Here is a 22,500-nt window from a genome sequence, read left to right as displayed (position 1 = left end):
AGTTAGTAGTGTCCATTCAATTATTTTGTTAAAGCCTGATTTTTAAAAATGGATTAAATAGATTGTTTTGTCACCCATTTACACACAATACCCCATAATGACAAAGTGAAAAGATGTTTTTAGAAATTTTAGCAAATTTATAAAAAATGAAATACTGAAATATCTAATTTACATAAGTATTCATACCCCTGAGTCATTACTTTGTAGAAGCACCTTTGGCGGCGATTACAGCTGTGAGTCTTTTTGGGTAAGTCTGTAAGAGCTTTGCACACCTAGATTGTAAAATATTTGCCCATTCTAAAAAAATAAATAAAAAAATATTCAAGCTCTGTCAAGATGATTGTTGATCATTGCTAGACAGACATTTTTAAGTCTTGCCATACACTTTCAAGCAAAAAAAAAAAAATGCCCTAGTCTTTGCCGATGACGAGTATACCCACAACATGATGCAGCCACCATCATGCTTGGAAATATGAAGAGTGGTACTCTGTGATGTGTTGGATTTGCCCCAAATATAACGCTTTGTATTCAGTTCATTTCTTTGCCCCATTTGCAGTAGTACTTTAGTGCGTTGTTGAAAACAGGATGCATGTTTTGGAATATTTTTTATCTGTACAGGCTTCTTTCTTTTCACTCTGTCAATAAGGTTAGTATTGTGGAGTAACTACAATGTTGTTGATCCATCCTCAGTTTTCTCCTATCACAGACATTAAACTCTGTAACTGTTTTAAGGTCACCATTGGCCTCATGGTGAAATCCCTGGGCAGTTTCCTTCCTCTCCGGCAACTGAGTTAGGAAGGACGCCTGTATCTTTGTAGTGACTAGGTGTATTGATACACCATCCAAAGTGTAATAACTTCACCGTGCTCAAAGGGATATTCAATGTCTGTTTTTTTTTTGTTTTTTGTTTTTGCCATCTACCTATAGGTGCCCTTCTTTGCGAGGCATTGAAAAACCTCCCTGGTCTTTGTGGTTGAATCTGTGTTTGAAATTCGCTACTCGATTGAGGGACCTTAAAGATAATTTAATATGTGGGGTACGGAGGTGGGGTAGTCATTCAAAAATCATGTTAACCAGTATTATTGAACCTGAATGAGTCCATGCAACTTATTATGCGATTTGTTAAGCACATTGTTACCCCTGAACTTATTTAGGCTTGTCATAGCAAAGGGGTTGAATACTTATTGACTCAAGACATTTCAGCTTAATTTGTTTTAGTTTTTTTTCTTCTAAAATGTTCTACAAACTAAATTCCACTTTGACATTATGAGGTGTTGTGTGTAGTGGTATGCAGTGTTGTTGGATTGGTATTCCAAATAGTTTCAGGTTGAATTGTAATGGTTGGTGGTGGAAAAAAAATCTATGCATATGGTTGCTACTTGCTTTTTGGATTTCTCAACTTCACTGTTACAATTAGGAAAAGTAGTCTCACATCTGATACTTGTTGAATTTGCGTAGGAAAGGGGTGTGTGTGTGTGTGTGTGTGTGTGTGTGTGTGTTGGCCTAGCTCATTTCAAGTTTTGCATCAGAAGCTCAGAGACACTGAAGCAGTTCCTCATAGTTGGCGTACTGGAATCCACGATGTTGACATCTGTGTGTGTCTCTCTGTCAGGTGTCTTGTCTTCATACTAGTCTGTATGTTACTGGGCCACTCCACACAGTGGCTCAATGCGCTCCTGTCTTGTGTATCAGCAATGCAACAAAGGATGAAATGATTATGAAGAGGACACTGGTTGTGTCTCAAACGAACGGCACACTATTTCCCTACATAGTGCACTACGTTTGACCAGAGACGTATGGCGTCTGGTCCAAAGTAGTGCACTATATAGGGTACCATTTGGAACGCTGACACTGTATAGGCCGGTTTCAGGAGCATGTGACAAGTAGTAGTGGTGGCACCGGACCACCTGGCTCTGTCTGACGGTACCAAGGATCAAACACAGGAGTGTTAAAGCTTCGTTAACTAAACCTTCTGTCATCACGCTGTCATCGTAAAACTAAGGCCCTGTTCAAATACTTGCATCCTTCCTCGAAATAATCACTGACCTGACATGACTGGGTAGGGTGTGAGCTTTGTCATGGAAGGAACGAACGAACAAAGGAAGCATTTCGAACAGGGGCATGTGTCCCAAGTGGTGCACTATTCCACCAGAGAACCTTGGTCAAAAGTAGTGTACTATATAGGGTGCCATTTGGGATTCAAGTAGTGCCTGATTGTGAGATCCTAATCACCCGAGCGCCTGGCCTGGCTTGTGTTGATGGCTCTGGTTGGAAGTTTCCCCTATGTACATATCTAGGATCAGCTTCCCCTCACCACAACCTAACCTCAACCATTAGTGGGAAATGCAAAAAAACTGGCCTAAGATCAGTCAGTGTCTAAGGGTTGGCTAACTTCACGCTACTCCATGTCGATGCATGAGGATGTGGTTTGTTGTGATGGTTGGAGTGTTGTGTTCTGGCTCCCCCTACTGACCTGACTGTGTAACGTCTCAATGCCACTTCAACCAGACTTTTCTACTCCACAGTTGATAAAGTGCAGTTTGAACCTCCACTGAGGAAGGAAACAGAGGCTCGCACTGAAATGGTGACTATATTTAATATGACATCAACCAATTTCATTGGTTATTTGTGATTTACATCTCTTTCCCGTACTGTTTATCCGTTGGTCAGGAAGTGATTGTAAATGTGACTGCGTCCAAAATGGCACCCTATTCCCTCTATAGTGGAAGTACTTTTGACTAGGGCGTAGGGTGCCATTTCAGACCCAGCCTACATTTCAAAGACCTTGGCTGCATTGCAAATGGCACCCTATTCCCTATGCAGTGTACTATTTTATTTTATTTTATTTTTTTACCAGAGCCCTTGTCAAAGGTAGTGCCATTTTTTAAGCGCTGGTGTTATCGAACTAACTTACATGTCTTGTTTGTTATTGCTGTGGTCTCTCCAGGATGTGACTAAAGAGAGTGACTTCCCCTCCCCCTGGAGCCCATTCACAGAGGGAGGCATCACTACCAGGTAAGAACCGTGGTAACCGTCGTCATGGGAACGTCTCCATTATAGCTCCAGGCTATAATGTTTTAGCTGGCTGGGCTGTCTCCTGTCTTGTCTTTTCTGGTCCAATGGGAGTCTGCCTGGGACTACTGAATACCACCGTGGCTAAGCAAAGATGGAATGGCTCCCTCCGCACTTAAAAATATGTAAAATAAAACTAGATAAAGCAAAAAATAAGTACGCTTTATTTGACATCTTTTTATTTTTATTTTTTTCTGCGGACCCATTACATTTTTGCCTGGTTTTACCCACCCAACCACACTTTTGTAGGAGAGTGGGATGGTTCCTCTCTTGGTTAGACCATGGGACACAGGATAGCCACTCCTGAGTGGCGCAGTGGTCTAAGGCACTGCATCGCAGTGCTAACTGTGCCACTAGAGATCCTGGTTCGAATCCAGGCTCTGTCGCAGCTGGCCGCGACCGGGAGACCCATGGGGCGGCGCACAATTGCCCCAGCGTCGTCCAGGGTAGGGGAGGGAATGGCCGGCAGGGATGTAGCTCAGTTGGTAGAGCATGGCGTTTGCAATGCCAGGGTTGTGGGTTCGATTGCCACGGGGGGCCAGTATTAAAAAATAATGTATGCACTCACTAACTGTAAGTCGCTCTGGATAAGAGCGTCTGCTAAATGACTAAAAATGTTTTAAAAAATAGCGTATGAGCTTTGTCATTAGTATACAATACCTCTGTAAATAATCTACTCTGCTCAAGCGTTCTATTTTTTTTTCTTTCTTTTTTTTCCTGTAAGCTTTTATTGTCTTTTTATAGGTGTCTCGAATAGGTTTTAAACTTTACAGAGTTTTGTTGTGTGAATCATTTTGTGAAATCTCCCCACTTCACCTGGCTGTGAGACTAGCCCCACACTACAGGGCTCATTCCATGGAGGGCGAAGGGGCTGCAGGTTTTCACCTCTCCCTTGTGCTTGATTGATCAGGGCCTGTATCCATAAAGCTTCTTACAGTAGGAGTGCTGATCTAGGGCCAGTTTAGCCTATTAGTTTATAATGAATGAGATTATATGGACAGGTGGGACCTGATCCTAGATCAACACTCCTAATCTGAGAGGCTTTATGAAAACAGGCTCTTGTCACTGATTAGTAAGGAACTCCCCTCAGCTTGTTGTCTAGCTCTTAATTGGATCCAAATTGAAAAGAAATAACAGAAAACTAAATGTACACTAGATACCTTTATGGAACGAGTTTGACACCCCTGGACTAACCTGTTTCCATTCACCACAGTTTGTGTGGAGCTAGCTGCCCTGCTCTGTTATCAAAGCATGACCTTTGACCCTACACGCCCACCTATCTCCCTGTAGTCTGGAATGTTGTGAAACAGCCAGGTCTCGTCCGTCCGTCCGTGTGCTTTGACTGTGTTTTTCTTTTCTCCTTCTCCTTCCTCCTCTCTGTTGCTCTCTTCTTCTCTTTCCTCCTCTCTGTTGCTCTCTTCTTCTCTATCCTCCTCTCTGTTGCTCTCTTCTTCTCTATCCTCCTCTCTGTTGCTCTCTTCTTCTCCTTCCTCCTCTGTTGCTCTCTTCTTCTCTATCCTCCTTTCTGTTGCTTTCTTCTTCTCCTTCCTCCTCTCTGTTGCTCTCTTCTTCTCTGTTGCTTTCTTCTTCTCCTTCCTCCTCTCTGTTGCTCTGTTCTTCTCTGTTGCTCTCTGTTGCTCTCTTCTTCTCTATCCTCCTTTCTGTTGCTTTCTTCTTCTCCTTCCTCCTCTCTGTTGCTCTCTTCTTCTCTGTTGCTCTCTTCTTCTCTATCCTCCTCTCTGTTGCTCTCTTCTTCTCCTTCCTCCTTTATGTTGCTCTCTTCTTCTCCTTCCTCCTTTCTGTTGCTCTCTTCTTCTCCTTCCTCCTTTATGTTGTTCTCTTCTTCTCCTTCCTCCTCTCTGTTGCTCTCTTCGTCTCCTTCCTCCTTCCTGTTGTTCTCTTCTTCTCCTTCTCCTTCCTCCTCTCTGTTGCTCTCTTCTTCTCCTTCCTCCCTCCTGTTGCTCTCTTCTTCTCCTTCCTCCTCTCTGTTGCTCTTTTCTTCTCCTTCCTCCTCTCTGTTGCTCTTTTCTTCTCCTTCCTCCTTTATGTTGCTCTCTTCTCCTTCCTCCTCTCTGTTGCGCTCTTCTTCTCCTTCCTCCTTTCTGTTGCTCTCTTCTTCTCCTTCCTCCTTTCTGTTGCTCTCTTCTTCTCCTTCCTCCTTTCTGTTGCTCTCTTCTTCTCCTTCCTCCTCTCTGTTGCTCTCTTCGTCTCCTTCCTCCTTCCTGTTGTTCTCTTCTTCTCCTTCTCCTTCCTCCTCTCTGTTGCTCTCTTCTTCTCTTTCCTCCCTCCTGTTGCTCTCTTCTTCTCCTTCCTCCTTCCTGTTGCTCTCTTATTTTCCTTCCTCCTTCCTGTTGCTCTCTTCTTCTTCCTGTTGCTCTCTTCTTCTTCCTGTTGCTCTCTTCTTCTCCCTGTTGCTCTCTTCTTCTCTTTCCTCCCTCCTGTTGCTCTCTTCTTCTCCTTCCTCCTTCCTGTTGCTCTCTTCTTCTCCTTCCTCCCTCCTGTTGCTCTCTTCTCCTTCCTGTTGCTCTCTTATTCTCCTGCCACCTTTCTGTTGCTCTCTTCTTCTCCTTCCTTCCAAAGGAGCCTTCTCAAAAGCGTTGAGGATGAGTTGTTCCAACGGTAACACTAACAACACCCTGTGGATGTGTCCCTAATGCCACCCTATTCCCTATTTAGTGCACTACTTTTGACCGGAGCCAGTATGGGCCCTGGTCAAAAGAAGTGCACTAAATAGGGAATAGGGTGCCATTTGGGATGCAGTCTGCATGTCCTGTGGTATGATGCCATGACCCAGACCCACTCCACTCCACTCCACTGTCTGTCGTGAGGCTGCCTGGCCGCTGGGTAGAGGCAGCCGCTGTGCTGTGGCCTGGCTGTGTGCAGTGTAGTAATGTGTGCTACCCTGCCATGTGCATACCACTCCTCATACCCTGCCATGTGCATACCACTCCTCATACCCTGCCATGTGCATACCACTCCTCATACCCTGCCATGTGCATACCACTCCTCATACCCTGCCATGTGCATACCACTCCTCATACCCTGCCATGTGCATACCACTCCTCATACCCTGCCATGTGCATACCACTCCTCATACCCTGCCATGTGCATACCACTCCTCATACCCTGCCATGTGCATACCACTCCTCATACCCTGCCATGTGCATACCACTCCTCATACCCTGCCATGTGCATACCACTCATCATACCCTGCCATGTGCATACCACTCCTCATACCCTGCCATGTGCATACCAATCCTCATACCCTGCCATGTGCATACCACTCCTCATACCCTGCCATGTGCATACCACTCCTCATACCCTGCCATGCGTGCTGTAACATAGCTGTAGAACCAACCAGCCTGTTGTGGACCTGTAAACCGATCGTGTGAATTCAATCATGTTTTAACTTTTTTCCAAACCTAAATATGATGCACCGCCCGCGAATTCTGAAACTATGTCTACTCAACAGAATGTAAAACTACATACAGTGGTAGCCTACACACTTAGAACCAACAGAATGTAAAACTACAGAACCAACAGAATGTAAAACTACATACAGTGGTAGCCTACACACTTAGAACCAACAGAATGTAAAACCACAGAACCAACAGAATGTAAAACTACATACAGTGGTAGCCTACACACTTAGAACCAACAGAATGTAAAACCACAGAACCAACAGAATGTAAAACTACACTACTGTTCAAAAGTTTGGGGTCACTTAGAAATGTCCTTGTTTTCCATGAAAACATACATGAAATGAGTTTGAATAGGAAATATAGCAAAATGCATAGGAAATGTAGTCATTGACAAGGTTAGAAATAATGATTGTGTCCTTCAAACTTTGCTTTCGCCAAATAATCCTCCATTTGCAGTAATTACAGCCTTGCAGACCTTTGGCATTCTAGTTGTCAATTTGTTGAGGTAATCTGAAGAGATTTCACCCCATGCTTCCTGAAGCACCTCCCACAAGTTGGATTGGCTTGATGGGCACTTTTTACGTACCATACGGTCAAGCTGCTCCCACAACAGCTCAATAGGGTTGAGATCCGGTGACTGTGCTGGCCACTCCATTATAGACAGAATACCAGCTGACTGCTTCTTCCCTAAATAGTTATTGCATAGTTTGGAGCTGTGCTTTGGGTCATTGTCCTGTTGTAGGAGGAAATTGGCTCCAATCAAGCGCTGTCCACAGGTATGGCATGGCGTTGCAAAATGGAGTGATAGCCTTCCTTCTTCAAGATCCCTTTTACCCTGTACAAATCTCCCACTTTCCCACCACCAAAGCACCCCCGGACCATCACATTGCCTCCACCATGCTTGACAGTTGGCATCAAGCACTCCTCCAGCATCTTTTCATTTGGTCTGCGTCCCTCAAATGTTCTTCTTTGTGATCCGAACACCTCAAACTTCGATTTGTCTGTCCATAACACATTTTTCCAATCTTCCTCTGTCCAGTGTCTGTGTCCTTTTGCCCATCTTAATCTTTTATTTTTATTGGCCAGTCTGAGATATGGCTTTTTCTTTGCAACTCTGCCTAGAAGGTCAGCATCCCGGAGTCGCCCCTTCACTGTTGACGTTGAGACTGGTGTTTTGCGGGTACTATTTAATGAAGCTGCCAGTTGAGGACCTGTGAGGCGTCTGTTTCTCAAACTAGACACTCTAATGTATTTGTCCTCTTGCTCAGTTGTGCCCCGGGGCCTCCCACTCCTCTTTCTATTCTGGTTAGAGACAGTTTGCGCTGTTCTGTGAAGGGATTAGTACACAGCGTTGTACGAGATCATCAGTTTCTTGGCAATTTCTCGCATGGAATAGCCTTAATATCTCATAACAAGAATAGACTGACGAGTTTCAGAAGAAAGTTCTTTGTTTCTGGCCATTTTGATTCTGTAATCAAACCCACAATTGCTGATGCTCCAGATACTCAACTAGTCTCAAGAAGGCCAGTTTTATTGCTTCTTTAATCAGCACAACAGTTTTCAGCTGTGCTAACATAATTGCAAAAGGGTTTTCTAATGATCAATTAGCCTTTTTAAAATGCTAAACTTGGATTAGGAAACACAACGTGCAATTGGAACACAGGACTGATGGTTGCTGACAATGGGCCTCTGTACGCCTATGTAGATATTCCATTACAAATCAGCCGTTTCCTGCTACAATAGCCATTTACAACATTAACAATGTCTACACTGTATTTCTGATCAATATGATGTTATTTTAATGGACAATTTCTAAGTGACTCCAAACTTTTGAACGGTAGTGTACAGTGGTAGCCTGCACACTTCCAACTGTCTGTCCATCTGTTAAATTCTACTGTGTTATAAACAGCGCTCACGTTTCAGATGCGCAAAATACGTGAAATAGTAGCCTATCTAATAGGTCCAATTTAAATGAGAGATGCGCATTGGGGGGCAATTTGTAGTAGGCTAAAGCTTCTTTGGAAATATGAAGCCATCATGGCCAGAAAAGGTGAGGAATTTATTCTGCAATGGCTATGAAAATATGTATTATGTTTATAAATGTAAATATTGTTTACTTGAGACATTAGAAATTACAGTGGGCTGTTCAGATGTACAGTAGCTTAAAAACTGTCTGTTCTACTGTTAAACTGTGCTCCGGAAAGCATATAAATCTATATAAATATTATATATATATCATATAAAGCTCATAAAGCAAAATACTTGTAGATAGTTGGTCTATTCACTACTGTAAAGTGGATCCAATTAAATGAGATGGGATACCAATAGGCTACACCAGTATGAAACATCGCAGTCAGAAAAAAGATGAAGAATTTATTCTGCAATGATCATGGAAATAGATATATCAAACTATTCTAGAATGCAAAGATGCAAAAAAAAATTATCAAAAATGATATTCTCACTAACGGCAAATGGAAAAGAGACCTTGGTCTCAGCATCACTCCCTGTCATTGGTCTCAGCATCACTCCCTGTCATTAGTCTCAGCATCACTCACTGTCATTGGTCTCAGCATCACTCCCTGTCAAAATAAAGGTTAAATAAAATCAAAGATTGCATCTTGTTATTATATTTACCTGTTTGTTTTTATGAATAAGCTCGTCATATACCCCATTGCACAAAATACTAGTCTACTTCCTGCTGTAATGCAATACTTCAACCACTACTGAATACTAGTCTACTTCCTGCTGGCAATGCAATACTTTAACCACTACAAGCTGTGCTTACACATGGTCTAAAGTTTGTGGGAAGCTAAGCACATTCTCACGTCAAGTTCAGTTTTTATAAATGCCAACTTTTGTGTGAAAACTGGCGCGCTCATGTTTTGGTATATTTTGTACGTACGCAACATTTATAAATGAGGCCCCAGACTCCTATTCTCTCTGAGTCATACTGGGTCCAGACTCCTATTCTCTCTGAGTCATACTGGGTCCAGACTCCTATTCTCTCTGAGTCGTACAGGGTCCAGACTCCTATTCTCACTGAGTCGTACAGGGTCCAGACTCCTATTCTCTCTGAGTCATACAGGATCCAGACTCCTATTCTCTCTGAGTCATACTGGGTCCAGACTCCTATTCTCGCTGAGTCGTACAGGGTCCAGACTCCTATTCTCGCTCAGTCATACTGGGTCCAGACTCCTATTCTCTCTGAGTCATACAGGGTCCAGACTCCTATTCTCTCTGAGTCATACTGGGTCCAGACTCCTATTCTCTCTGAGTCGTACAGGGTCCAGACTCCTATTCTCTCTGAGGAAAGGGTAATTTCCTTCATAAGCATCATGATGGTAACCAGGGTTGGGCTCAATTCCAGTCAGTTTAGGAAGTACACTGAAATTCCAATTCTCTTCAATGCTTTTCGATTAGGAAAATGTGGAATTGGAATTTGGTTTACTATCTGAATTGAAATGGAATTGACCCCAACCCTGGTGGTAACATTACATCCCCCAGCCCTGACCATCCTGTGCCTCCCCTCTCTGATCTCTGTTCTCTTCTCCTCTCTCTGATCTGTCCATTCTCTCTCTCTGATCTGTTCTCTTCTCCTCCCTCTGATCTGTCTATTCTCTCCCTCTGATCTGTCTATTCTCTCCCTCTGATCTGTCCATTCTCTCTCTCTCTTCCCCCAGGGGACACATGGCCCATCTGGAGGACGCCTTTGAAGACGTGGAGCTGTAAGTGCTGCTACACACACACCTACAGACACACACACACACACACACACACACCTACAGACACACTCACGCGCACACACACACACCTACAGACACACACACACACACCTACACACACACACACACACACACACACACCTACAGACACACACACACACACCTACACACACACACCTACAGACACACACACACCTACACACACACACCTACAGACACACACACACACACACCTACAGACACACACACACACCTACAGACACACACACACCTACAGACACACACACACCTACAGACACACACACACCTACAGACACTCGCACGCACGCGCACACACACACACACCTACACACCTACAGACACACTCGCACGTACGCACACACACACACACCTACAGACACACACACACACACACACACACACACACACACCCTACAGACACACTCACACGCACGCGCACACACACACACACCCCCCTACAGACACACACACACACACACCTACAGACACACACACACACACACACACACACACCTACAGACACACACCTACAGACACACACACACTCACTCACACACCTACAGACACACTCACACTCACTCACACACACACCTACAGACACACACACACTCACTCACACACACACCTACAGACACACACACACACACACACACCTACAGACACACACACACACACACAGACAGACGTTAATACATGCATACACACACACACACACACACACACACACACACACACAAAATATCCCCTGCCTGACTATCTGGTGTTCTCCCATTCTAGGTCGACCCTCAAGCACGGAATCCCACCTCCTCTACCGCCAAAGGTAAAACCTTATTCACTAAATATACTGGGGTTTTCATCATATACTATATACATCATATACATCATATACTGGGGTTTCATCATATACTACATACTAGGGTTTGATCATATATTGGGGTTTGATCATATACTGGGGTTTCATACTGGGGTTTCAACATATACTGGGGTTTCATACTGGGGTTTCATACTGGGGTTTCAACATATACTGGGGTTTCATACTGGGGTTTCATCATATACTGGGGTTTCATACTGGGGTTTCAACATATACTGGGGTTTCATACTGGGGTTTCATCATATACTGGGGTTTCATTATATACTGGGGTTTGATCACATACTGGGATTTCAAAATATACTTGAGAAACAGACGTCTATATCAAATCAAATCAAATTTTATTGGTCACATGCGCCGAATACAACAGGTGCAGACATTGCAGTAAAATGCTTACTTACAGCCCTTAACCAACAGTGCATTTATTTTAAACAAAAAAAGTAAGAATAAAACAACAACAAAAAAGAGTGTTGAGAAAAAAAGAGCAGAAGTAAAATAAAGTGACAGTAGGGAGGCTATATATACAGGGGGGTACCGTTGCAGAGTCAATGTGCGGGGGCACCGGCTAGTTGAGGTAGTTGAGGTAATATGTACATGTGGGTAGAGTTAAAGTGACTATGCATAAATACTTAACAGAGTAGCAGCAGCGTAAAAAGGATGGGGTGGGGGGGCAGTGCAAATAGTCCGGGTAGCCATGATTAGCTGTTCAGGAGTCTTATGGCTTGGGGGTAGAAGCTGTTGAGAAGTCTTTTGGACCTAGACTTGGCACTCCGGTACCGCTTGCCGTGCGGTAGCAGAGAGAACAGTCTATGACTAGGGTGGCTGGAGTCTTTGACAATTTTGAGGGCCTTCCTCTGACACCGCCTGGTATAGAGGTCCTGGATGGCAGGGAGCTTTGCCCCAGTGATGTACTGGGCCGTACGCACTACCCTCTGTAGTGCCTTGCGGTCAGAGGCCAAGCAGTTGCCATACCAGGCGGTGATGCAACCAGTCAGGATGCTCTCGATGGTGCAGCTGTAGAATTTTTTGAGGATCTGAGGACCCATGCCAAATCTTTTTAGTCTCCTGAGGGGGAATAGGCTTTGTCGTGCCCTCTTCACGACTGTCTTGGTGTGTTTGGACCATGATAGTTCGTTGGTGATGTGGACACCAAGGAACTTGAAGCTCTCAACCTGTTCCACTACAGCCCCGTCGATGAGAATGGGGGCGTGCTCAGTCCTCTTTTTTTTTCCCTGTAGTCCACAATCATCTCCTTTGTCTTGGTCACGTTGAGGGAGAGGTTGTTGTCCTGGCACCACACGGCCAGATCTCTGACCTCCTCCCTATAGGCTGTCTCATCGTTGTCGGTGATCAGGCCTACCACTGTTGTGTCGTCGGCAAACTTAATGATGGTGTTGGAGTCGGTGCCTGGCCATGCAGTCATGGGTGAACAGAGAGTACAGGAGGGGACTGAGCACGCACCCCTGAGGGGCCCCCGTGTTGAGGATCAGTGTGGCAGATGTGTTGTTACCTACCCTTACCACCTGGGGGCGGCCCGTCAGGAAGTCCAGGATCCAGTTGCAGAGGGAGGTGTTTAGTCCCAGGATCCTTAGCTTAGTGATGAGCTTAGAGGGCACTATGGTGTTGAATGCTGAGCTGTAGTCAATGAATAGCATTCTCACGTAGGTGTTCCTCTTGTCCAGGTGGGAAAGGGCAGTGTGGAGTGCGATAGAGATTGCATCATCTGTGGATCTGTTGGGGCGGTATGCAAATTGGAGTGGGTCTAGGGTTTCTGGGATTATGCTGTTGATGTGAGCCATGACCAGTCTTTCAAAGCACTTCATGGCTACAGACGTCAGTGCTACGGGTCGGTAGTCATTTAGGCAGGTTATCTTAGAGTTCTTGGGCACGGGGACTATGGTGGTCTGCTTGAAACATGTTGGTATTACAGAGTCAGGGACATGTTGAAAATGTCAGTGAAGACACTTGCCAGTTGGTCAGCACATGCTCGGAGTACACGTCCTGGTAATCCGTCTGGCCCTGCGGCCTTGTGAATGTTGACCTGCTTAAAAGTCTTACTCACATCGGCTACGGAGAGCGTGATCACATAGTCGTCCGGAACAGCTGGTGCTCTCATGCATGCTTCAGTGTTGCTTGCCTCGAAGCGAGCATAGAAGTGGTTTAGCTCGTCTGGTAGGCTTGTGTCACTGGGCAGCTCGCGGCTGTGCTTCCCTTTGTAGTCTGTAATAGTTTTCAAGCCCTGCCACATCCGACGAGCGTCAGAGCCAGTGTAGTATGATTCAATCTTAGACCTGTATTGACTCTTTGCCTGTTTGATGGTTCGTCGGAGGTCATAGCGGGATTTCTTATAAGCGTCCGGGTTAGAGTCCCGTTCCTTGAAAGCGGCAGCTCTACCCTTTAGCTCAGTGCGGATGTTTCCTGTAATCCATGGCTTCTGGTTGGGGTATGTACGTACGGTCACTGTGGGGACGACATCATTGATGCACTTATTGATGAAGCCAGTGACTGATGTGGTGTACTCCTCAATGCTGTCTGAAGAATCCCGGAACATATTCCAGTCTGTGCTAGCAAAACAGTCCTGTAGCTTAGCATCTGCGTCATCTGACCACTTTTTTATTAACCGAATCACTGGTGCTTCCTGCTTCAGTTTTTGCTTATAAGCAGGAATCAGGAGGATAGAGTTATGGTCAGATTTGCCAAATGGAGGGCGAGGGAGAGCTTTGTATGCGTCTCTGTGTGTGGAGTAAAGGTGGTCTAGAGTTTTTTTCCCTCTGGTTGCACATTTAACATGCTGGTAGAAATTAGGTAGAACGGATTTAAGTTTCCCTGCATTAAAGTCCCCGGCTACTAGGAGCGCTGCATCTGGATGAGCGTTTTCCTGTTGATTAATGGCCTTGTACAACTCATTCAGTGCAATCTTAATGCCAGAATTGGTTTGTGGTGGTAAATAGACAGCTATGAAAAATATAGATGAAAACTCTCTTGGTAAATAGTGTGGTCTACAGCTTATCATAAGATACTCTACCTCAGGCGAGCAAAACCTCGAGACTTCCTTGGTATTTGATTTTGTGCACCAGCTGTTGTTTACAAATATACAGAGACCGCCACCCCTTGTCTTACCAGAGTCTGCAGTTCTGTCCTGTCGATGTAGCGTATAGCCTGCTAGCTGAATGTTATCATTGTTGTCGTTCAGCCACGACTCCGTGAAACATAAGATATTACAGTTTTTAATGTCCCGTTGGTAGGATAACCGTAATCTTAAATCGTCAATTTTATTCTCAAAAGATTGAACGTTGGCTAATAGGATTGATGGGAGAGGCAGTTTACTCGCTCGCCGTCGGATCCTTACGAGGCACCCGGATCTGCGTCCGCGATATCTCCGTCTCTTCCTCACGCCGAATGACGGGGATCTGGGCCTTGTCGGGTGTCTGTATGATATCCTTCGCGAACGCCTCGTTGAAGAAAAAATATTTGTCCAATGCGAGGTGAGTAATCGCTGTCCTGATATCCAGAAGCTCTCTTTGGTTATAAGAGACGATGGCAGAAACATTATGTACAAAATAAATTACAAATAACGCGGAAAAACACACATAATAGTACAATTGGTTAGAGGGCTGTAAAACGGCAGCCATCTTCTTCCGGCGCTGTTCAACTTGTCTATATAACCCCTTCCTTTTCATTTCCCTCTTCTCCCCCTCTCCTCTTCCTCTCTTCTTAATCTCTCCCTCTTCCTCCTCTTCCTCCTCCTCATCCTCTCTCTTCACTCCTCTCCTCTCTTCTTCCTCCTCCTCTTCCTCCTCTCCTCTCTCCACTCTCCACTCCTCTCTTCCTCCTCTCCACTCCTCTCTTCCTCCTCTCCTCTCTCCACTCTCCACTCCTCTCTTCCTACTCCTCCTCCTCTCTCTTCACTCCTCACCTCTCCTCTCCTTCTCCTCTCTCTTCACTCCTCACCCCTCCCCTCCTTCCCCTCTTCCTCTCCCCTCCTCTCCTCTCTTCTCCCCCTCAGCCTCGTCTGAACAGTTTGTCAGATGAACTAGGTCTGAGTGATGAGAGGTGTGTGACGGTGAGGAGGTTCCCAGGCTCAGAGAACAGTCCCGGTCCAGGCCTGGGCCCCCGGAGACTGAGCACCCCAGAGCAGGGCAATAAGGTATGTGTTTTTGTATGATGGTTTTTTCTATTACAATGGTTGACAATACAGTGAATTTGGAAAGTATTCAGGCCCCTTGACTTTTTCCACATTGTTACGTTAGTCTTATTCTAAAATGGATTCAATTGTTTTTTTCCCCTCATCAATCTACACATAATACCCCATAATGACAAAGCATTATGACCCTTTACTCACTACTTTGTTGAAGCACCTTTGGCAGCGATTACAGCCTCACGTCTTCTTGGGTATGACGCTACAAGCTTGGCACACCTGTATTTGGGGAGATTTCTCCCATTCTTCTCTGCTGATCCTTTCAAGCTCTGTCAGGTTGGATGGGGAGCGTTGCTGCACAGCTATTTTCAAGTCTCTCCAGAGATGTTCGATCGGGTTCAAGTCCGGGCTCTGGCTGGGCCACTCAAGGACATTCAGAGACTTGTCCCGAAGCCACTCCAGCGTTGTCTTGGCTGTGTGCTTAGGGTCGTTGTCCTTTTGAAATGTGAACCTTTGCCTCAGTCTGAGGTCCTGAGCGCTCTGGAGCAGGTTTTCATCAAGGATGTCTCTGTACTTTGCTCCGTTCATCTTTCCCTTGATCCTGACTAGTCTCTCAGTCCCTGCCGCTGAAAAACATCCCCATCACCACCATGCTTCACCGTAGGGATGGTGCCAGGATTCCTCCAGACGTGACGCTTGGCATTCAGGCCAAAGAGTTCAATATTGGTTTCATCAGACCAGATAATCTAGTTTCTCATGGTCAGAGCCCTTTAGGTGCCTTTTGGCAAACTCCAAGTGGGCTGTCATGTGCCTTTTACTGAGGAGTGGCTTCCATCTGGCCACTCTACCATAAAGGCCTGATTGGTTGAGTGCTGCAGAGATGGTTGTCCTTCTGGAAGGTTCTCCCTTCTCCACAGAGGAACTCTGGAGCTCTGTCAGAGTGACCATTGGGTTCTTGGCCACCTCCCTGACCAAGGCCCTTCTCCCCCGATTGCTCAGTTTTGCCAGGCTGCCAGCTCTAGGAAGAGTCTTGGTGGTTCCAAACATCCATTTAAGAATGATGGAGGCCACTGTGTTCTTGGGGACCTTCAATGCTGCAGAAATGTTTTGGTACCCTTCCCCAGATCTGTCCCTCGACACAATCCTGTCTCGGAGCTCTACGGACAATTCCTTCAACCTCATGGCTTGGTTTTTGCTCTGACATGCACTGTCAACTGTGGGACCTTATATAGACAGGTGTGTGTCTTTCCAAATCATGTCCAATCAATTGAATTTACCACAGGTGGACTCCAATCAAGTTGTAGAAACATCTCAAGGATGATCAATGGAAACAGGATGCACCTGAGCTCAATTTCGAGTCTCATAGCAAAGGGTCTGAGTACTTATGTAAATAAGGTATTTCTGTTTTATTTTTAATACATTTGCAAAAATGTCTTACCCCATAACGACAAAGCGAAAACAGGTTATCGTCGTTATGGGGTATCGTCGTTATGGGGTATTGTGTGTAGATTGAGGATTTCTATTTATTTAATCAATTTTAGAATAAGGCTGTAACGTAACAAAATGTGGAATAAGTCAAGGGGTCTGAATACTTTCCGAATGCACTTTATATGATATTCTGTGTTTTAATGATGTTGTGAAGCTTAAAATGCTAAACGATTTTTCCCAAGCTTGAGTTAATAAAGGTATTCTAATTCTAAGGTGGAGCACCGTACTCCTGACTACCTGTCAGCCAGTGTTAGTAGTCCCGGCATACTGTCCACCGCCTCAGACCCTGGTGAGTCAGAACACACACACACCGTCACACGGACACGACACACACACACACACACACACACACACACACACATACCGTCACACGGACACGCCACACACACACACACACACACACCTCGTTATGGTATGTTTTGTTCACTTGGTAGCCCTTTACACTCGTACCCGTATACAGGTTGAAAATAGCAGATTTGGTGCTAATAAGCTGCTAAATTGGAACGCAGTGGCTTTACAGCAATGTGCTATACGTGACTTCAGAGCTCAAGGTCTTCGCTTCACAGCGCTGTATGGATTTTGACTGACAGCCGTTGTGAACTTCACCATCACACGCGACAAGAAGTTGCTCCCATCACTCCCACTAATTGGGCAACTTTTTTCTGATTGAGGGGAAAATGCTGTACATAAAGAGGACTCGATGTATTTTGAAAGATGAGACATTGAGGATTATAATAAATACCGCTTTGATGTCTTACAAGCGAGCCAAACACCCGCGAGTCGAAATGTGCACTTCACGTTTCCATAACATAAAACTCATGTCACATACAGTGTCAACGTTTATGATCATTATGTTTGATATACAGTTCTAAGATGACGTGGCGTCGTACCCTGGGTTGTTCTGAACAGAATGAGTCTGTGTTTTTCGTATTGTGAAGAGATTCGGCAGGGAACACGCATCTGAATGCACTCGGGACTCTATTCTACGCACACCAAAATTTAAAGATCGGCTTCTCTGAATTGCTTTGTGAAAGCCTAACGCTGTAAGATCGTATTTTGTAACTTAGCTAGTCATGTTGGCAATAGAACACGCTTTCAAATTATGCCCACCAGACCCAGATTGCGATTTATAATGGGCCGTTTTTTGGAATGCATAAACAACAACAGTAACTGTGATGGCGGGGATGCAGGGCTGTGTTCAAAACAACAACAGTAACTGTGATGGCGGGGATGCAGGGCTGTGTTCAAAACAACAACAGTAACTGTGATGGCGGGTTTCAGGACTGTGTTCAAAACAACAACAGTAACTGTGATAGCGGGGATGCAGGGCTGTGTTCAAAACAACAACAGTAACTGTGATGGCGGGTTTCAGGGCTGTGTTCAAAACAACTACAAGTCTGCCTGCTCTAGTTCCTCAACATCACAGCTAGGAGAGCTTAAAATAGCACCTTATAGTCGAAGACTCTTCTTTGAGTCATAAAAGTGTATTGAAATTACTTAGGAACTGTGCACGCTTTGGAGAGCTGTGTGGCCACTTGGAGACAGCTGTTAGACCTCTCACCTGTCATTTGTTTTGACTACCTCAAATTTCCCCGGAATTTTCTTATCATGTTACTGAATGTATCCAGAGTATTTTCAGATTTCATTATCAACAAATGCGGCGAAAAGTACTGTAAATGTAAAATGCACATAAAATCAAGTGTTTGAATTCAGTCTGGTGTCAGATTAACTGTTTAGTCAAATTTTCCAGTAATCTCCAAACTGTTCCCTTTTTAATTTAATCTTCTGTAAGAAAACATTTACCGTATATTTAGCCCTGTCCATATAGGCCAATTCCCACCAGTGTAAAGGGTGACATTGATGCACACTCTCTCTAAATGAGAAAAAATCTCTTCTTTTCCAAGCTATCAGTTACTCAAACAACGTATTCGTCAGTAATTCAAACATATCCAAAGGTAAGAAGTTGTATCTAACTGTGCTTGTGGTGTACTGTAGATACACTAACTGGACAGTTTATTAGGTACACCCATCTAGTGCCGGGTCGGACCCCGCTTTGCCTCCAGAACGGTCTGAATTCTTCGAGGCATGGATTCTACAAGGTGTCGGAAACGTTCCACAGGGATGTCGGTCCATGCTGACGCAATGGCATCACGCAGTTGTTCATGTTACGAACAGCCCCGTTCAATCTCATCCAAAAGATAGTCTATTGGGTTTGGTCACAAACAATGTTCAGATACGCTGTGGCGTTCAATCGTTGCTCAATTGGTATCAAGGGACCTCACGTGTGCCAGAAAAACATTCCCCACATCGGTACGCCACCAGCCTGTACCGTTGACGCCAGGCAGGATGGGGCCATTCCCCACATCGGTACGCCACCAGCCTGTACCGTTGACGCCAGGCAGGATGGGGCCATTCCCCACATCGGTACGCCACCAGCCTGTACCGTTGACGCCAGGCAGGATGGGGCCATTCCCCACATCGGTACGCCACCAGCCTGTACCGTTGACGCCAGGCAGGATGGGGCCATTCCCCACATCGGTACGCCACCAGCCTGTACCGTTGACGCCAGGCAGGATGGGGCCATTCCCCACATCGGTACGCCACCAGCCTGTACCGTTGACGCCAGGCAGGATGGGGCCATTCCCCACATCGGTACGCCACCAGCCTGTACCGTTGACGCCAGGCAGGATGGGGCCATTCCCCACATCGGTACGCCACCAGCCTGTACCCGTTGACGCCAGGCAGGATGGGGCCATTCCCCACATCGGTACGCCACCAGCCTGTACCGTTGACGCCAGGCAGGATGGGGCCATTCCCCACATCGGTACGCCACCAGCCTGTACCGTTGACGCCAGGCAGGATGGGGCCATTCCCCACATCGGTACGCCACCAGCCTGTACCGTTGACGCCAGGCAGGATGGGGCCATTCCCCACATCGGTACGCCACCAGCCTGTACCGTTGACGCCAGGCAGGATGGGGCCATTCCCCACATCGGTACGCCACCAGCCTGTACCGTTGACGCCAGGCAGGATGGGGCCATTCCCCACATCGGTACGCCACCAGCCTGTACCGTTGACGCCAGGCAGGATGGGGCCATTCCCCACATCGGTACGCCACCAGCCTGTACCGTTGACGCCAGGCAGGATGGGGCCATTCCCCACATCGGTACGCCACCAGCCTGTACCGTTGACGCCAGGCAGGATGGGGCCATGGACTCATGCTGCTTACGCCAAATCCTGACTCTGCCAACAGCATGACGCAACAGGAACTGGGATTCGGTGACTGGATGTTTTTTTGTTTGTCGCACCATTCTTGGTAAACCCTAGATACTGTCGTGCGTGGAAAAACCCAGGAGGGCAGCCGTTTCTGAGATACTGGAACCGGCACGCCTGGCACCGACGATCATACCAGGCTCAAAGCCTCTAAGGTCACTCGTTTTGCCCATTCTAACGTTCAATCGAACAGTAACTGAATGCCTCGATGCCTGTCTGCCTGCTTTATCTAGCAAGCCACGGCCACGGCCACGTGACTCACTGTCTGTAGGAGCGAACCATTTTTGTGAACGAGGTGGTGTACCTAATAAACTGGCCGGTGAGTGTATTTTGTTGTATTCACTATAGTGGTTCAATACCCTCAAAGAGAATCCTATATGCTAGATACACTATATATACAAAAGTATGTGGACACCCCTTCAAATTTGTGGATTCGGCTATTTCAGCCACACCGTTGCTGACAGGTGTATAAATTCGAGCACACAGCCGTGCAATCTCCATAGACAAACATTGGCAGTAGAATGGCCTCTACTGAAGAGCTCAGTGACTTTCAACGTGGCACTGTCATAAGATGCCACATTTCCAACAAGTCAGTTCGTCAAATGTCTGCCCTGCTAGAGCTGCCCCGGTCAACTGTAAGTGCTGTTATTGTGAAGTGGAAACGTCTAGGAGCAACAACGGCTCAGCCGTGAAGTGGTAGGCCACACAAGCTCACAGAACGGGACCGCAGAGTGCTGAAGCGCATAACAATCATCTGTCCTCGGATGTAACACTCACCGAGTTCCAAACTGCCTCTGGAAGCAACGTCAGCACAATAACTGTTCGTCGGGAGCTTCATGAAATTAGTTTCCATGGCCGAGCAGCCGCACACAAGCCTAAGATCACCATGCGCAATGCCAAGCGTCGGCTGGAGAGGTGTAAAGCTCGCCGCCATTGGACTCTGCAGCAGTGGAAACGCGTTCTCTGGAGTGATGAATCACGCTTCACCATCTGGCTGTCCGACGGACGAATCTGGGTTTGGCGGATGCCAGGAGAACGCTACCTGCCCCAATGCATAGTGCCAACTGTAAAGTTTGGTGGAGGAGGAGTAATGGTCTGGGGCTGTTTTTCATGGTTCGGGCTAGGCCCCTTAGTTCCAGTGAAGGGTAATCTTAATGCTACAGCATACCATTACATTCTAGAAGGTTCTGTGCTTCCAACATTCTGGCAACAGTTTGGGGAAGGCCCTTTCTTGTTTCAACATGACAATGCCCCCGTGCACAGAGCGAGGTCCCTACAGAAATGCTTTGTCGAGATCAGTGTGAAAGACTTGACTGGCCTGCACAGAGCCCTGACCTCAACCCCATCGAACGCCTTTGGGATGAATTGGAACGCCGACTGCGGGCCAGGCCTAATCGCCCCCAACATCAGTGCCCGACCTCACTAATGCTCTCGTGGCTGAATGGAAGCAAGTCCCCCGCAGCAATGTTCCAACGTCTAGTGGAAAGCCTTCCCAGAAGAGTGGAGGCTGTTGTAGCAGCAGAAGGGGAACCAACTCACTATATTAATGCCCCGTGATTTTAGAATGAGATGTTTGACGAGCAGGTGTCCACATACGTTTGGTCATGTAGTGTATAACCCTCAGAGAACAGATATAACCCTCCAGAGTTCTATGCTAGAATATAACCCTCCACTTCCCCCTGCTTGCAATGATGGTGATATGTGGTTATTATACCTACTTTAGTTCATTGCACTGAATTTGTAAGTGGCTCTGGATAAGTGCGTCTGCTAAATCAGGGGTTCTCAAACTTTTTGCGGCCAGGGGGACCCCTTTTGTAGTAACAAATTCATCAGGGACCCCTTTTTAATAACTTGAGTGAGAGAAAAAAAAAAAAAAAAGTTTTACTGTGACTTCGGCCCTGGGAAGGAACATTTTAATGGCCCACGTATTGGCATCGGAGAGGGAGAATTTCAGTTTTCAAGCTAATTTCCTGCAATTCTACACATTTTGTCATGTAGCGGAGATGTTTTGTTGCAGCTTGAAAGCTTAATGTCCTGCGAATTCTACACATTTTGCCACGAGGCGGAGAGAAAATGTTGCAGTTTTAAAGCTTAAATTACAGTGCATTTCTGTAAAGAAATTCAAACACAACTTTGTGTATTGGGGGGGAATACAGGAAGTTGAAAAATGTATAATTGGTGGAGTAGTGTGGAGACCAATATCAATGTGAGCCTCCCAGGGCCATGTTGTCCAGGGTTATGAACATGAATTCCAACAATATTACATTGTATTACACCCTCTAAACTTATTCCACGGATCCCTTGGCCAAAATGTGTTAAATCCTCTGTAGCTCAGCTGGTAGAGCATGGTGCTTGTTACGCCAGGGTAGTGGGTTCGATCCCCAGGACCACCCATACGTAAAAATTTATGCACACATGACTGTAAGTTGCTTTGGATAAAAGCGTCTGCTAAATGGCATATTATTATTATTATTATAAATCTGTTGGCGTTAGTAA

The 22,500-nt window shown here is 45.9% G+C and overlaps 1 protein-coding gene across 5 annotated transcripts in view; it reads left to right on the top strand.

Moving 5' to 3' along the window:
• Positions 1-22,500, top strand: part of map4k5 (mitogen-activated protein kinase kinase kinase kinase 5) — a 132,922-nt gene that overhangs the window by 62,492 nt on the left and 47,930 nt on the right. For 2 of the 5 annotated variants that reach the window (XM_041847345.2, XM_041847346.2), the window contains exons 15-22: positions 2,526-2,584; positions 2,948-3,015; positions 5,653-5,691; positions 10,175-10,219; positions 11,015-11,057; positions 15,112-15,252; positions 16,945-17,020; positions 18,636-18,686. In XM_041847345.2, the coding sequence (XP_041703279.1) occupies positions 2,526-2,584; positions 2,948-3,015; positions 5,653-5,691; positions 10,175-10,219; positions 11,015-11,057; positions 15,112-15,252; positions 16,945-17,020; positions 18,636-18,686 (522 nt within the window). The remainder of the gene's footprint in view (positions 1-2,525; positions 2,585-2,947; positions 3,016-5,652; positions 5,692-10,174; positions 10,220-11,014; positions 11,058-15,111; positions 15,253-16,944; positions 17,021-18,635; positions 18,687-22,500) is intronic. The other 3 variants (XM_041847347.2, XM_041847349.2, XM_041847350.2) reach the window with 3 other exon arrangements.

This window comes from Coregonus clupeaformis, chromosome 25, assembly GCF_020615455.1.
Source record: "Coregonus clupeaformis isolate EN_2021a chromosome 25, ASM2061545v1, whole genome shotgun sequence".
Classification (NCBI taxonomy): Eukaryota; Metazoa; Chordata; class Actinopteri; order Salmoniformes; family Salmonidae; genus Coregonus; species Coregonus clupeaformis.
Note: the sequence above shows the minus strand (reverse complement) of the source record. Positions and strands in the feature narration are given on the sequence as shown.